At 50.6% G+C, this 14,596-nt stretch overlaps 1 protein-coding gene across 1 annotated transcript; it reads left to right on the forward strand.

Moving 5' to 3' along the window:
* Positions 1-1,688: 1,688 nt before the first annotated feature.
* TTC24 (tetratricopeptide repeat domain 24) lies at positions 1,689-12,726 on the forward strand. Its single transcript, XM_065419806.1, has 11 exons — positions 1,689-2,445; positions 3,341-3,556; positions 4,723-4,851; positions 5,184-5,305; positions 5,803-5,922; positions 7,717-7,823; positions 7,943-8,106; positions 9,253-9,406; positions 10,964-11,046; positions 12,199-12,256; positions 12,624-12,726. The coding sequence occupies exons 1-11, from the start codon at positions 1,689-1,691 to the stop codon at positions 12,724-12,726; spliced, it is 2,013 nt and encodes a 670-aa protein (XP_065275878.1).
* Positions 12,727-14,596: the final 1,870 nt, after the last annotated feature.

A 14,596-nucleotide genomic window follows, 5' to 3' on the forward strand; every position in this document is an offset into this window, starting at 1 on the left:
GGCCATCATGGGGAAGCATTCCCGGGAGGAAGAACCCCAGAGCTCAACAGAACCATGCAGGTGCACCTGCCTGGGTTTCGCTCATTTCCTTAGCGCTTTCTTAACACTCAGAGGAACAAGCAGCCTGTTGCAGGCTTGAGTGTAATTCACAGGGAGCTGGTCTGATCAGAGCACGCAGCTCCAACTTTCTGGGGTGTTGCAAGGTTGGGCATTGAAGCAGCCTGGCCTAAGGATGATTTCAAGGAGCCTTAGACATTCCTGAGAACCATTCATGATGCTTCTTTGAGACCACCGGCGTTTTGGCATCAGAACCGTGATCTGCACCTGCCATCTAAGATCTTGGGCGCGCTCTGCAAACAATCATGAAGCATTAGGTAAGTAATGTTATGGATTATTCCTGGTTTGCAGCTGAGAAAACTCAGGCTCAGAGAGGGAGATTTTTCATGGCATTTAGGCACCTAAATCCAATGGAAGGTGTGTCTTTTGAAAATCGACCCCAGCGAAGTTAAGTGACTCACCCAATGTCACCTGGCAAGTCAGTGGCAGAGGCAGGACTATTAACCAGCTGGCTATATTCCCTCAGCTACTGTGCCGTTAGCTATACCCCTCCTCTTGTCTTCCGCAGGCTACTCCTCACCCCGATTCAAGTAGGAATCTGCAGAGGGAGCAGAGGCATTTTTTTTTTTTAATAGTCTCTAGGGCTGTGCCCAGGTCACGTTTTGAAGCTTTTTCTCTTCAACCATAAGAGCTAGAAACTTAATTATTTTTTAAAAAATGAAAGCTGAGATTGGCATGTCATCACCTGACTCTAGGAGCAGGGGCTTTCAGAAATACATCAAGTATCCCAGGGGCTGCATTTGGCCCCATATGCAGCAGCGGCAGAGTGGTGCATGGCAAAATATTAGCCATCATGGCTAGGAACTTAGGAATTGATCAGACCAGTGGTCCATCTAGGCCACTATCCTGTCTCTAATCCCAACAGCTTTAGAGGAAACCAGCAGAAGGCTGCTATGGGATAGCCCCCCCTTCACGCCATGACCCCACACCTGGGAAAAATTCCTCCCATCTCCCATGAATTAGACGTTGGCTGCTCTTGGAGCTTGGTGTTAAATCTGCGCCCTTGTATACATCGATGTGTAGATTCCAGAAGGGAGCATTGTGATCATCTTCTCTGCCCTCCTGCGTAACCCAGGCCAGAGAACTTCCCCAAAATAATTCCTAGAGCAGAGCTTTTAGGAAAACATCCAGTCCTGATTTTAAAATCGTCAGCGATGGGGACTTCACCACGACCCTTGGCAAATTGTTCCAGTGGCTAATTACCCTCACTGTCAAAAATTTACACCTGATTTGCAGTCTGAATTGGTCTAGCTTCAACTTCCGGCCATTGGCTCGTGTTGGACCTTTCCCTGCTCAAGTGCTGCTTGTGGGAGCGACTGCCTGCAAGGAAATGCTGGTGGTCGCAGCCGTGCAATGAAATATCCCACGCAGATGTGGGGCGGGATAATGGTGGACGGGAGCAGTGGCCTGACTAGAGGCTAACCTAATGTTACTTTTGGGTCTGATTCAACAGCCATTGTAGTCAGTGGGAAGCCTCCCATGTTGGATCAGTCCCTGTATGGACCCATCTGTGTGACCCCTCCTCTTGTCTTCCGCAGGCCCTCCATGTCCCATCATCGCCAGAACTGTCGATGGCTTCGGTAGAATCCACTGGGTCAGAAGCTCCCCCTGTGGACCCGGATCCCCCCCCACCTCTGGCCTCCAAGAAGAAGAAGAAATGGAAGGAGAAGGCCAAGGCCCCTGCGGAGGCAGGGGAAGGAGGAGACAAGCCTCTGAAGAGCCAAGCTGAGATCGAAGACCTCACCAAGGCAGGCCACCAGGCCCTGTTGCTTGGGGAGGCTCAGGAGGCCTTGGCTTGCTTCAAGAAGGCCTTTCTCTTGTCATTGGAAATCCCGAGCGTGCAGGTCCAGAAGGCCTGTGCTTTCAACCTGGGGGCGGCCTACGTGGAGACCGGGAAGCCAGAAAAGGGCCTGGAGTTCCTACTCAAGTCCCAGCCCAAGGAGGGAGAGGCTGGGGAGCACTTGGGGGACCTTTACTTTAACATGGGGGTGGCCCATGAGGGGCTACAGGACTTCCCCAAGGCCCTGGAGCATTTCCGCAAGGCCTTGGGTCACTACTGCCCAACCCAGGCTGGCAACCAGGCCGGTGCCTATATGAAGATGGGCTACTGTTACTTGGGGATGCAGGACCCTTCACGGGCAGCCCAGTGTTTCCAGGAAGCCGGGCAGGCCTACACCGCGGCTGAGAAGCTAGAAGGTGCCGTGGTGGCCCTGGCTGAGGCCAGTAATTACATGCTGCAGAGCCGGTGGTACGGGGCAGGGGAGATCATCGAGGTGCTGAACAAATGCCAGCTGCTGTGTGAGAACATCCCAAACAAAGTCTTGCTGGGTAAGGCTGGGTGACTTGGGACTACCAAGCCATGCAAGCTGCAGCTCAGTGATTCAAGCCTATAACAAGCCTGTAGTGCACGGCCCTGTCCTTTCTTTGTAAGGCCCTTTTACATTCCTAGGAACCTAGCTGGAGGCAGGCGCCATTTTGTGTCCCTTGAAGCGCAGCATGTTACAGAGGAGACACACACGCTGTGCTCTTCCTCATGGAGGCCGCAGGCTACGGATCAAACCCGGTACGAATGCGGTTTCCTTTGTATGGCACAGTAAATTCCTCGGAGCTCTCTGCTGCCGCTTTGTGTCCCGTCCAGATGGAGCTTGTTGTGAAGGAGACACGCACACTGTGCCTGCACTTTCTCTCTCTCTCTCTCTCTTTCTCTCTCTCTCCTTTGTCTAAAACCAAAGTTGTTTAGGCCAAAAGTACATAGTGGCTCTTTTCATACGGAAAGAATAACAAGGTTGGTAAGGAGTGAAAACCACTGCAGTCCAACCAGCAGTATACAGACCAGAAGAGACGAGAAGGGAGTAGCTGCTTGGGGGCCTCTACCCAACAGGGCTTGGTGGGTCTGAGTGCTCCACAGGCCACTCACCACATCACAAAAGCCCCCAACAAAGTTGACGTTAGTTGTCTCCTTTCAGCAGAGGACCCAATGGGCCATGGGTAGAGTAGTCCAATGATGGGTAGTCAGGGATGTTTGGACTGTGAGGAACGATCCAGCGCCCTGTGGGATGGGCCAGTCGGTCGTTCCCGACTCTAACTTCTCCGATAAGGTCATTTGGTTTATGCTGCTCACTTAGTCATGCATTTGAAGTCTGAGTTCTTGCCCCTTTCTCTTGTCTTCCGACCTTTCATCTGAGAACCCAAGACCACAACCCAGTTCTCTCTCACTCTACAGGCAAGGTCTACAACGACATGGGCCTCAGTTATGCCCAGCTCAAGGTCTTCTCCCTGGCAGCCGAAAGCTTCGAGAAAGCCCTCCCGCTCTGCCAAGCCAACCAGGCAGACCGGCGCAAGGAAGCCGTGGTGCTGCAGAACCTGGGCGCTGCCCACAACACCTTGGAGAACTTCGGCATGGCTCTGGGGTTCCACCAGAGAGCGGCTTTGCTGCACGGTAGGTGGCAGCGGGGCTGGAGAACGCAGAGCGCTGCAATCGAAGGCTCTGGAACTCTCCATCTAAAACCTTTCGCAAACACTAAAGGGAGAATTTTGGTCTCTGGGCCTCTCAGTCTAGAACCTTTCAGGGGCGCTAGACTATAACAAGAGGAAGGAGACCAATAACATTTTGTCTTCCATCCATTAACAGCACAGACCCCCGGCTACTGATTCAGCATGGAGGGGGATGTCACCCGTCTTGGATACCCCAAATTAAACAGCACCCCTCTCCTCCCCCCATGTGCCTTTCTCTTTGACATGCAAACAATGGGACACAGCGGACGCTCACAGCACTTCCGAGCTGATGCAGCATTGATGGTCTCTGGCTCATTGATGATGGCAGTTAGAACATCTTAGGAACACATAAATTGCCACAGGGGATCTGACCCATGGCTAGGAGCCACGGAGTCAGAGGAAGATGAAAAAAAACCCTAGTGGACAATTATAGAATAACCAGAACGTCTCTTCTTAGCCCATTCAGTTAGTGATGAGACACGTACGCTGAAGCATGAGCGTTTATAACCCAAATAATTTCTTTATTTTATCTAATGTAATCATGGATGATAAATGCCTAGTCCTTTTTAAAATCATGTCCTTGCTGTCCTGTAGCGGTGAGTTCCACAAGTTAAATAGGCGTTGTGATTTTAAAAAAGTATCCTTGGGATGGAGCAAAGGGAATTATGGGAACTTGACCTCAAGCTTCCACAATTTCCCATGGGGAAGGTTGCTATCCCACAATAAGAAACTTTAAAATAAGTAAGAAACTTTAAAATATGTTCTTCAGACAATTGGGGTTAAATAATTTTTGCTTTGAGCCAGCAAAGTGGTGCTGTTTCTGTTGAGGGAAATATAGAGCCTTTTTTTATGTACAGCAAGTCCTTCATGCTTTAGCTTCCAAAGATGTTTCAGGACTGGTGGACTTCTTGTAGGACCTGGCAGTTTTTCAAACAGCAGCTTCTTTAGTTGATTAGATTACTAGAAGGGTGCAGCATACTCCAGCGCACAGCCTGTAATGTTCCTTGAGCTCGCTAGATCAAAGCCAGTTCAGGCACACCTCCCGATTGCAGTGTGGACGTACCCAGCCTGACACCAGCTCTGAAAGGGGATGTGTTTGTCTGTTTCCAGGTATGCTGGGGAACAGAAAGGCTCAAGGTCAGTGTTTTGGCAACTTGGCCTATGCATTCAGCCAGCTGGGGGACCATGAGGCCGCGGGGGAGAACTATCTGCACGCCATGCAGGCCTTCAAGGATTCGGGTAAGGGGAGCCGCGGCTCAGGATGGGGCGTTCGCCATCCCTAGCCCGTGGGCAGGTTTTTCTCCCTAGGAGCATGTTGGGGGCCTGGTACCAGCCTGCGCCGCTCAGTTCTCTTAGCAGCCCTCCCAAGCTAAGCAGATTCAGGCTGGATCAGCCCTTGGGTGGGAGGCCGCCAAGGAAGCTAAAAGAAGCGGTATTGGTGACTGGGGAGGTGCTGCTCTTCCCTCGGAGTCGGCACTGCAGGAATGGGCTGGCACAGCGCTAGGGAATGCTGGGATGACGTCTGACCCTACTGCTCTCTCTTCTGACCCAGTCTCCCCCTCTGTGTCCAGATGACCTCCCTGGGCAGTGGCAGGCTTGTGAAGGGCTAGGAGCAGCCCGCTTCCACTTAGGAGACCCCGAGAAGGCGATCCTGCATTACAAGGAGGCACTAACGTTGCTCTCTAAGTGCCGGGTAAGGCGTCTGGGTGCGTAGACCAATCCACACCCCACCAAGCCTGACCCTAAAGCAAGTGGGCACCGTCTGTCAGGATGAAGGCCCTGGCTGTGCAATTCGGGGTGTCTGCACCCTCGTAATGAGCTGGTCTCTCCTCCTCAAGTGACGGCTGGGAGGACGAGCCTGCTACGGCCTTCGCAAATGGAGACCTCCCCGGGTAAAAGGGAACGAATGATACTGACCAGATTGATCAGTGGGGGAGGGTGAGAGGCTTTTATTAGGCTTGTAAAGTTCTTGGAGAGCCTCAGGCCTGAGTGAACTAGGATATTATTCATTCATCCGAACGCTTCCCGTTTAATTTGGGATCCCTGCTAGGAAAGCAACGTGGGGGGGGCCAAGCAGTTCAAAAGCACGATTCAGTCAGACAGGCGACCCACGCCCACGTGCGGGATTGTAGCACCGGTCACCCCTTCTCCCCGTTCGGTCTAACGGGGCCCTCTTCCACTTCCCGGCAGGATGTCCCCGAAACGGCCCAGGAGCGGATCGTGAACAAGCTCACGGATGCCGTCCAGTACCAGCTCTCTCTGAACAGCCGCTTCTCCCACGGGGGCGGGATAGCCGCGGCTGCCCCTCTGGTGAGTCACGAACGGCTTCCCCTTGGCCTCCGGGGACCGAAATTAGCCCTGCTCTGCGTGATCAGCAGGCGCAGGGTGTTTAGAGCAGCGGTCCCTGGTGGGTCTGCATGGCTGACCCTGGCACGTTCTTGAGGCTTGATTCTCACATGCACAAAGGCGCCGTATGCTGCTGTGACTGCATAAAGTTGGCCAAAACTGCCCCCTGAAAACCTCCAGGCGGGGCAGAGCTAAGGCCTAAGGGCACAACACGACGCCACCAATGGGGGCAGAGTGGGGCGTGGCCAGAGAGCACTGTGCTCCAGCTATTCTCTCGGCTTCCCTGGGACCACAGGGAGCAGAGCATAAGTCAGAGCAGCCCACAGGCAGCGCAGGGAACTGGATCCAGGTCTTGTAAGTGCCAGGCTAGTGCCCTAACCACTGGGCCGTCCTTCCTCGCGTGTCGCCGTCGGGCAGGGGACGCAGCTGCAGCTGGAACAAGGCTGTTGCGAGTATCTCTTCCCCACATCACGTCTTTGATTCTATCCCCGGCGGGTTTTTTAAATCCACTGAGCTCTGCGTTATTCGGCAATAGAGCCAATGCAGCGTTTTGCTGCAGCGTTTACCGCCCCCGCCCAAGCCTTATGGGCCCCCTGGTGAACAGTTAATGAAATTGTCCTGCTAGGGATGTCGGGGAAGCCTCGTCACTTGGATCCCTTTAGGCCTGGGTTTGCATCCCTGACTCACCTGAACAGTCCTGTAGGAATCTATGGAACCAAGGCCGAAAAAATCTCACGGTGCTGCGGAATATGCTTCAGCAAACACCCCTACCTTGGCCACGCCAGAATGTGGAGGAGGAGGTTGACTAGGGGATTTAATGCAAAACCTGCTCGCAGTTACAGCCGTGTAAGCCCATTGGCGTATAAGCTTGCATAGCTGTAACAGAGAAGAGATGTCGGCCATAGTTCTTTTCCATCTTTAATGCCTGTGATTCCATGAAGGCTAAAGGGACCTTTGAATGTCCCTGAGAACTTCCTTCTAGTGCTCCCCACGGTGAGAAATTCAACATGGCGTCTTAGACTATAAGGCCGGAAGGGACCAGTGTGGTCATCTAGTCTGACCTATTTGACAGTAATGGCTCGTAACGCTGACGTTCACCATGGTGGTTCTGCAGGGGGTCTGGATTGTTAGTGGAGAAAACTAGAGGGTAAATACTCAGGGCCTGATTCTTCCCTGCCCTGCTCCTTGTCCACTTATTTACAGCGGGTGAAAAATGCTACCAGATCAGAGAGGTCAAGTAACAAGCAGGACCGGCTCCAGGGTTTTTGCCGCCCCAAGCGGCGGAAAAAAAAAAAAAAAAAGGCCACGATCGCAATTGTGATCGGCGGCAGCTCCACCGCGCCGCTTTCTTCTTCGGTGGGAATTCGGCGGCAGGTGCTTCCCTCCGAGAGGGACCCGCCGCTGAACAGCCCGACGTGCTGCCCCTTCTCCTTGGCCGCCCCAAGCACCTGCTTGCTGGGCTGGTGCCTGGAGCCGGCCCTGGTAACAAGAGACAATACAGCTCAAGTGGCCAATCTGCTCTGTATCGCTAAACAAGGAAAAGAGGTTTGTTTGCTTTTCCTGAGATCGATCGATCTATCTATCTATCCTATCGACACACATCTATCTATCCCTATACACACCCATCATCATCTATCTATCTACATACACACCCATCTATCTGTCTGTCTATCTATCTATCTATCCCCTCGAGGTGGATCTCTATCACTCCCAATGCTGTAGTTTCTAGGCACTGACACTCTCTATCTCTCTGCTCAGAAACACTTTCCTGGGAAGTTACAGACCTCCAGTCAGGTCCGGTTTTCCACAGCACTGGACCAGGGGCATGGGAACAGGCCCCAGGCATTGCACCAGGGAAGCAATTCGTAAGTAGGACAGCATGACACCCATCACTGTGGGGGTCTTTCCCCTTCCTTTCCCGTCTTGTTGGACGCGGTCAGTACCTTAACCAGAAAGCCAACCTTCTTCTCTGTGGCTATAACAGGTCCTTCGTGAAGCACATCCCCCCAGCAGAGACCACAGAGGAGCAATATGAGTCCGTGCTGGGTGCTTCAATGCATCCGAGACCTTCTCCACAGCGAAGGGCCCGGGGTGGCTCACAGCACACTGGGAGGCAGCCTCTGCAGGGACCAAGTTACAGGGCTTCAGGTAAGAGGCTGGGCAGATTGGAATAAGGTTTGGTTCTACAGCGACGTGTCAAGGTCCCAGCTGAGATCTAAGCCCTGTTCTCATAGACTTGAAGGTCAGAAGGGACCAGCATGATCATCTAGTCTGACCTACACACTGCTGCACAGGCAGTCCCAGCCCTGAAGGATGTATATCTCAATGACAGAGGATTATGCTATGGAGTGTCGTGGTACCCGGGTCGGTCCCAGGATGTTAGAGAGACAAGGTGGGGGAGGTAATAGCTTTTATGGGACCAACTGCTGGTGGTGAGAGAGACCAGCTTTCGAGCTTACCCAGAGCTCTTCTTCAGGTCTGGGAAAGGTACTCCCAGGGTCACAGATATATAGAGCGATCGCTGTCTATCACTATCAGTTCTCATTCTCAAAGGAAACCTGCCCAACACTTTCCAAAGACGAGTCTGGGAGCTTAAATTCCTAACTCCGCTCGACACGAAAAATCATGGACTGAACAGAGACACTGGATTTATGGCTTATTGCAACCATCTGTAACCCACTAACCTCCTCTTTTTATCCTGTGACTGCAGAAGTTTTAATGGGCCACTCTGCCTTGAATGGTCCCTTACAATCTGAGCTAACTACTTATGCCAAGCAAATCTGTTCCACCTGGCATTTTGCTGTGATGCTCGGAGTCCCTTTCCCAGACCTGAAGAAGAGCTCTGTGTGGCTCGAAAGCTTGTCTCTCTCCCCAACTGAAGCTGGGCCAATAAAAGCTATTCCCTCACCCACCTTGTCTCTCTAAAGGATTATCTCCGTTTTACAAATGGCAAATTACAGCACAGAGAAATATAAGGGACTTGCTCAAGGTCACACAAGGAGTCTGTGTCAGAGCCAGGATTTGTACCGAGCTCTCCTGAGTCCCAAATCCAGGGCCTTAGGCACAGGATTCCTGGGTTCTGTTACCAGCTCTGCTACTGGCCTGCTTGGTGACCTTGGGCAAATCACTTCCCTGCTCTGTGCCTCAGTTTCCCCATCAGTATAATGGGGATAATGATACTGACCTCTTTCGTAAGGCGCTTTGAGATCTGCTGATGAAAAATGCAATATATCAGATAGGCATTATAGTATTAATTATAATTATTACCTAACCATTTAAACTTCTTCTTTGAAGAGGTGGGTGCTGCACAGACAACGGTCCTGGGGGAAGGATCCATGCTAGATCACAGAGACCCACGCTGCCGCCCGGTGCTAGCACACAATCGCTGTGAGGAGCTCAACAGCGCTGTCACGGCTCCAGAATATCACAACCAGCCCCAGGCTAATAGGTGGGTAAAAGAGAGACTCAAAATAGGTGCTGGCTGGTAAAAGTGCCCTAGGAAATTGTTCAGCAGGAAGTTGTGACACTGATGGTGCACCGGGCCATTGCATCATGAAGTGGTGTAACCATAAAGACGCTCAGTGATGTTGTATCATGATACAAATTTCACAAGAAGACTGAGGCGGCCTCTGGGAGAGACACAAAGTTTAGCGTCCACGTTGTATGTTAAATTTATACATAATTGTAGATACACTTGTCCCAGGTTCATCTGAGCCATCTTGCAAAGCAAGTGTGCCTTAATTTAATAGCAATAAATCAGTGTCTAACTCAAGATGGCCGCCTGGCCTTTAGAACTAGAGTCCTTCAGGGGCCCAACCAAAATGGTGAAGTCAAAGGTAACCCCAGTGTTGTCTACTAGTTACTGCAATGGACACAGAGTGGACTCCTGGGAGCAGCACTCTCAATGGCCAGGGAAAGGATGACTAGGAAGATGGTTTAGGGGCTTATCTTGGGACTGGTTTCTTGGGTTAAAAAAAAAAAACAGGAGAGATCCTTCCTTCCCTGTCCCAGTTCCCCCAGAACCTGCCCCTAGAAGAAGCAACTAGCCCTTTTTATCTTCCATGATGGGCTCTGATTGGTTTTTGCCTGCTCCTGGCCTTTCTAGCCAGTGGAGGACCAATTCTTGTTGGTCCTGCCAGCAACTGACCCTGGGTGGACTCTCTAGGCAGTTCTTGGAGGTCTGAATTCACTGCTCTTTTTCTTCAAAAGGATGCCTTCTTCGAGGGGGTTGCACCAAGGCAGTGGGGCCTCCAGTGGGGGGCAGCAAATGCCTAGATCACCCATCACAACACTGATGGAAAAATATGATAACAGTGATTGTAATATAGTAGTTACTAGTGCCTAACATGTGTGGGGAGAGGGTCAGAGGGGTCACAGACCCAGCCAAAAAATAATAATAATAGAGCAGGGTCACCATGTGGTGGACTTCAAGCACCATTTTACCAAAGCGGGTGCTCCCAGACGGCAATAGACCCCCCCCACACACACTTTTTTCAGCCCACTTTAAGCACTGATAGTTCCCACCCTTATAAGACTCAAAATGAAGGGCTAAAACAGGTATAAAAATAATTAGAATTGATATTAGCTAAAATTACACATCCTATTAGATAAAAGATACATAATATTAACTCCAAGCAGGTGTAAAAATAATTGTAATTGGTATGCTGATTGGAGTCAAGGCTGGGGTGTGATTTAGTAAAGGGAAAATACATGAATCTTGATGTTTCATTACACAGAGAAATTAACAATTAAACCTTGCCTTGGTATTTCTGAATTTTGTATGGTTTGGAAAATGAGAAATGACCAATGAGAGCAACGGTAGCTCGGGTTCTATGGAGTCGTTTTGTTTATGAATTATACATGAAGATCTAGGTGTGAATTCTCATTGCCACAGCAATGTAAAGGGGCCCTAGTGTAAATGAAAATTCAGACTCTAATTTAGCCTGTCATGTTTCTGATTATCCTGTCACTGTCATATCAAAGTGCCTTTACTTTGTTCGCCTAGCAATTTGAACAACACTTACCTGCACCCAGATCCTTTCTACTACAACTGCCTGCAGAATGGGAGATGCCATCATTCATCGAAAAGTAAGCAGGAAAACAAAATATTGATGCCTTATAAAGAAAGCAATGCTAGGTTCTGATTCCCCATTGGCCTGCACCTTGTGCCGTCCTTTGCAGCATGTCCAAAGCTCTGCGAGTCTTACGATATTTGGGGGTTTTCTTCAAGCCCCAGCTGCTGGAGTCAGGTGATTGCATGAGAATCTCAGCTCTCAGGGTTCTTTTTAAATGGTTCTAGCCCTTGTGATTGCAAAGAAAAGCTTTGAAAATGTGAATTGAGTGTAACACTAGAGGATAAAAATACCCCAGACTAAATAAAAACAACCCTAACTTTTATTTTTAATTATTATTATTTTAAATTTCTTGATTTTAGGAGGGCTGATGCATTTTGAACACTTGTGGGCGGCAATTCTGCATGCACGCCTATGCAAAGTGTGCATAGTATGCTACCAAATCAGAGGCAGCACGGTCCAGTGGATAGAGCGCTGAACTGGGTGTCAAGAGACCTGGGTTCTCTTATTCCTGAATAAGTCCTTAAAACGGGCCATGGGGGCTGTGTGTGGTCATTAGACGTGATCCACTGGTTTGGATTAAGTGCGTATCAGGGATTGGACATTTAGGTGGGTATCAGGAGTAGACGGAGCTTTCATAATTAATGACAGCAAATTCTGGAAGGAATCTCTCATGCTCCAGGGCTGAAGCTGAGACCTAACTATTAAAAATCAGCATGAGATCTACGTAGGGGACAGATAATCCCCCATCTGCCTACTGCAGGGGTTGCACAGAGTTTAATTCATAGAGTTTAAGGTCAGATCATATAACACAGGCCTTTAAATTCCACCCAGTCACCGCAGAACTGAGCCCAAGAACTTGGGTTTGGCTAACGCGTCTCTTCCAGGCAGGCAGACAGGCTTGCTCTGAAGACCTAAAGAAATGGAAGGTTCTTCCTCTGACCACGCGGCTGGCCACTGTCACAGACAGGATATGGACTAGGTGGACGTTGGGAGTGATCCATTCGGCCGTTCCTATGTTTATCGGGCCAGGTTCATGCCTGGTATAACTCCATTGTCTTCCACTGAAACCGAGCTGTAAAATACAAGCAAACGGAGAATATTTTGTATCGACTGGAAGTAAATGTTTCCGCTTGGGGCGTTGCTGAGTGTTGCTCTTTTCCATCAGATTTCACAGGCCCTCACGACTATGAAACCCTCCGACTGAGAACGAGGACCCTGGAGCGGTAGGTGATGCTGCAGTGGAAACAGTTCCCAGGCCATGGGGGCGGGATCGTTTGTCGGGAGTAGGTCCATTGGGAGTTGGGTTGGGATCGCGCACTGAATTCACCCCACCAACTTCTCTGCAGCACCCCAGCGAGGAAATAAGGCCATTGCTCGGGTACTGAGTAGAGCTGGAAGAAGTGTGGCCTAGCGGTGGGAGCTTGGAAAGAGAAACTAGAGCTGCTAGCTAGTGGAATCCGCTGCCCCGCCAGCTCACCTGTCTGCTCCCCCGGCGGCGTGCGGAGTCACTGCAACTCCTCGCCCTGCGTCACGGCTGGAACACCTAAAAAACAACGTTAATTGCTCCCCTCGTGTTTGCTCCCCTCCTAGAGCTGCTGCCAACCCAGCTGGATGTCTCCCTGGCGAGAGACCGGAGCCCTGGCCACAGCAATGGAGACGCAGGTTCGAGTCCATAATGTGCACGCTCATGTGATGGTAAATTACAGCGGCTCGGCTTTGCTCTGCTCTGAGTAAACCAGGGATGCTTAGACATTGAGTCGTAGCAGGGTGCAGGGCACATTTACCCTTCTCGGTTTACAAAGCCCTCCACAGACTTCCCCCCAACTTCTTCAAGGCACCGTCCTCCTCTCTGTCCCTCCACCACTGGTGCAAGGGCCTTCTCCTCTGCATCCCTCGCCCTCTGGAGCAACCTCCATCTTGCCGAATCCCCAGCTCATCTCGACTGAGACACGAGACAGGATGTCTTTCCACAAGTGGTCGGGCTCAGCATAGGAGTGGCTGAGCGCAATCCCCCAGCCGTGTATTAGCCAGACTAGATGACCACGGAGGTCCTTCCTGACATTACAAATCCACGATGCAAATTTAGATGATAAACTCTTTGGGGCAGGGAGCGTCGTTTTGTACAGCAGCTTGCACCATGGGGTCAGGATCGAGCTCCTGGGTGCTACGGCTTACACATAATAAAATGCAAATATATCTTCCCTCCCTCCTTTCTTGCCTTTTTTCCCTCCCTCTCTACTGCTGTTTGACTTTGCACACTACAAATAACTGGCAAAAAGTCATCACTGTACGTCGCTTTGCAATCGTTTGGCTGTAAGCTGCTCTCCAATGGGGTGCTGTATTTTACTATATATAACAGGTCTGCTTCAAAGGCACCTTGGCTAGGTACCACTTATTGCCCAGGCGTTACTCTGTTGTAAATAGCAATGATCTCTCCTGTCTGTAACCTCTGCTGCATGTAAGATACACCAAGATGCTCCTGGTCAATGGATATAAGGGAGCCCCAGTTAGTGTGAGATGGTCTAATTTACACCTCCTCTGAGTTTGGCCCTTGGTCACTGGACTATGGAAAGCCAAGGGCTGCTGATTTCATGACCCGCCCCCCCCCCCCCATTTCCTGGGTCACAGTGGGGCCAGTGCAAACTTCCACTGGCTTAAGATCAGGCCCTGAAATCATGAGCCTTCAGCACTTGAGCTAAAGGAGTAACTCCCTTAGCTGGCGGCTGTAGTAGACTCTTAACCACTTCTCTGGGTCAGCCACTGCAAGAAGACAGAGATCCACACTCCTCTACTGTGGGTACCACTCTTAGGCCACGCAGTAGGATCCTCAGATGGGACTGTGAAGCCTTCCTTCTGAGTCAAGGCACCACTAGCACTCGCTAAAGGGGACTAGGGTAAAGGATCGGAGGGTGGAACAGATGCCTGTGAGGAAGGAGTGGGCTGCGGTGGCATCTCATTCTTGGGTACTCAGTGGAAACCATTACCAAATCCTGCAGTCCTTACTCAGGAAAAACCTCAGTGGGAAACTCGACTGAGTGAGGACCCCGGGGTTTGGTCCAATATAAACAAGTAAAGGTGCAGGATCAGGGCCTTAGATTGTTAGCTCTTCAGGGCAGAGGCTGTGTCTCACCGTGTGTGTGTGTACAGCTCCTAGCACAATAGGCCTTTGATCTCAGTTGGAGCCTTGACCATAACACAAACAATAAAGTTAGCAATAGCTTTTTTCGTTCTCGAAGTGGCATTCACAGCAACATCTGCTTTAAATTCACATTCTTTTGGTTGCTGTTTCTTGTTGTAAAATATTATCATAAATAAATCTGTATTTTGTACAAGGTGTCACAACTTTTGTGTGTCCTCCTTTCTGCTGGATGTTACTTGGCACCCTGCACACTACAAGCGCTCACCAGAGGTGAGGTGCATCCCCGGTGTGTGAGATCTATGCACCACAAAATCCTTATGAAATACACCTCTGTGCGTGGGATCTAAGCACTACCAAGTCCTGGTGAAATACACCACTTACATCCTACTTAACCCCCTTAGGCACATGGCCCTTTGCACAGGGG

This window comes from Emys orbicularis, chromosome 20 (genome assembly GCF_028017835.1).
Source record: "Emys orbicularis isolate rEmyOrb1 chromosome 20, rEmyOrb1.hap1, whole genome shotgun sequence".
NCBI lineage: Eukaryota > Metazoa > Chordata > Testudines > Emydidae > Emys > Emys orbicularis.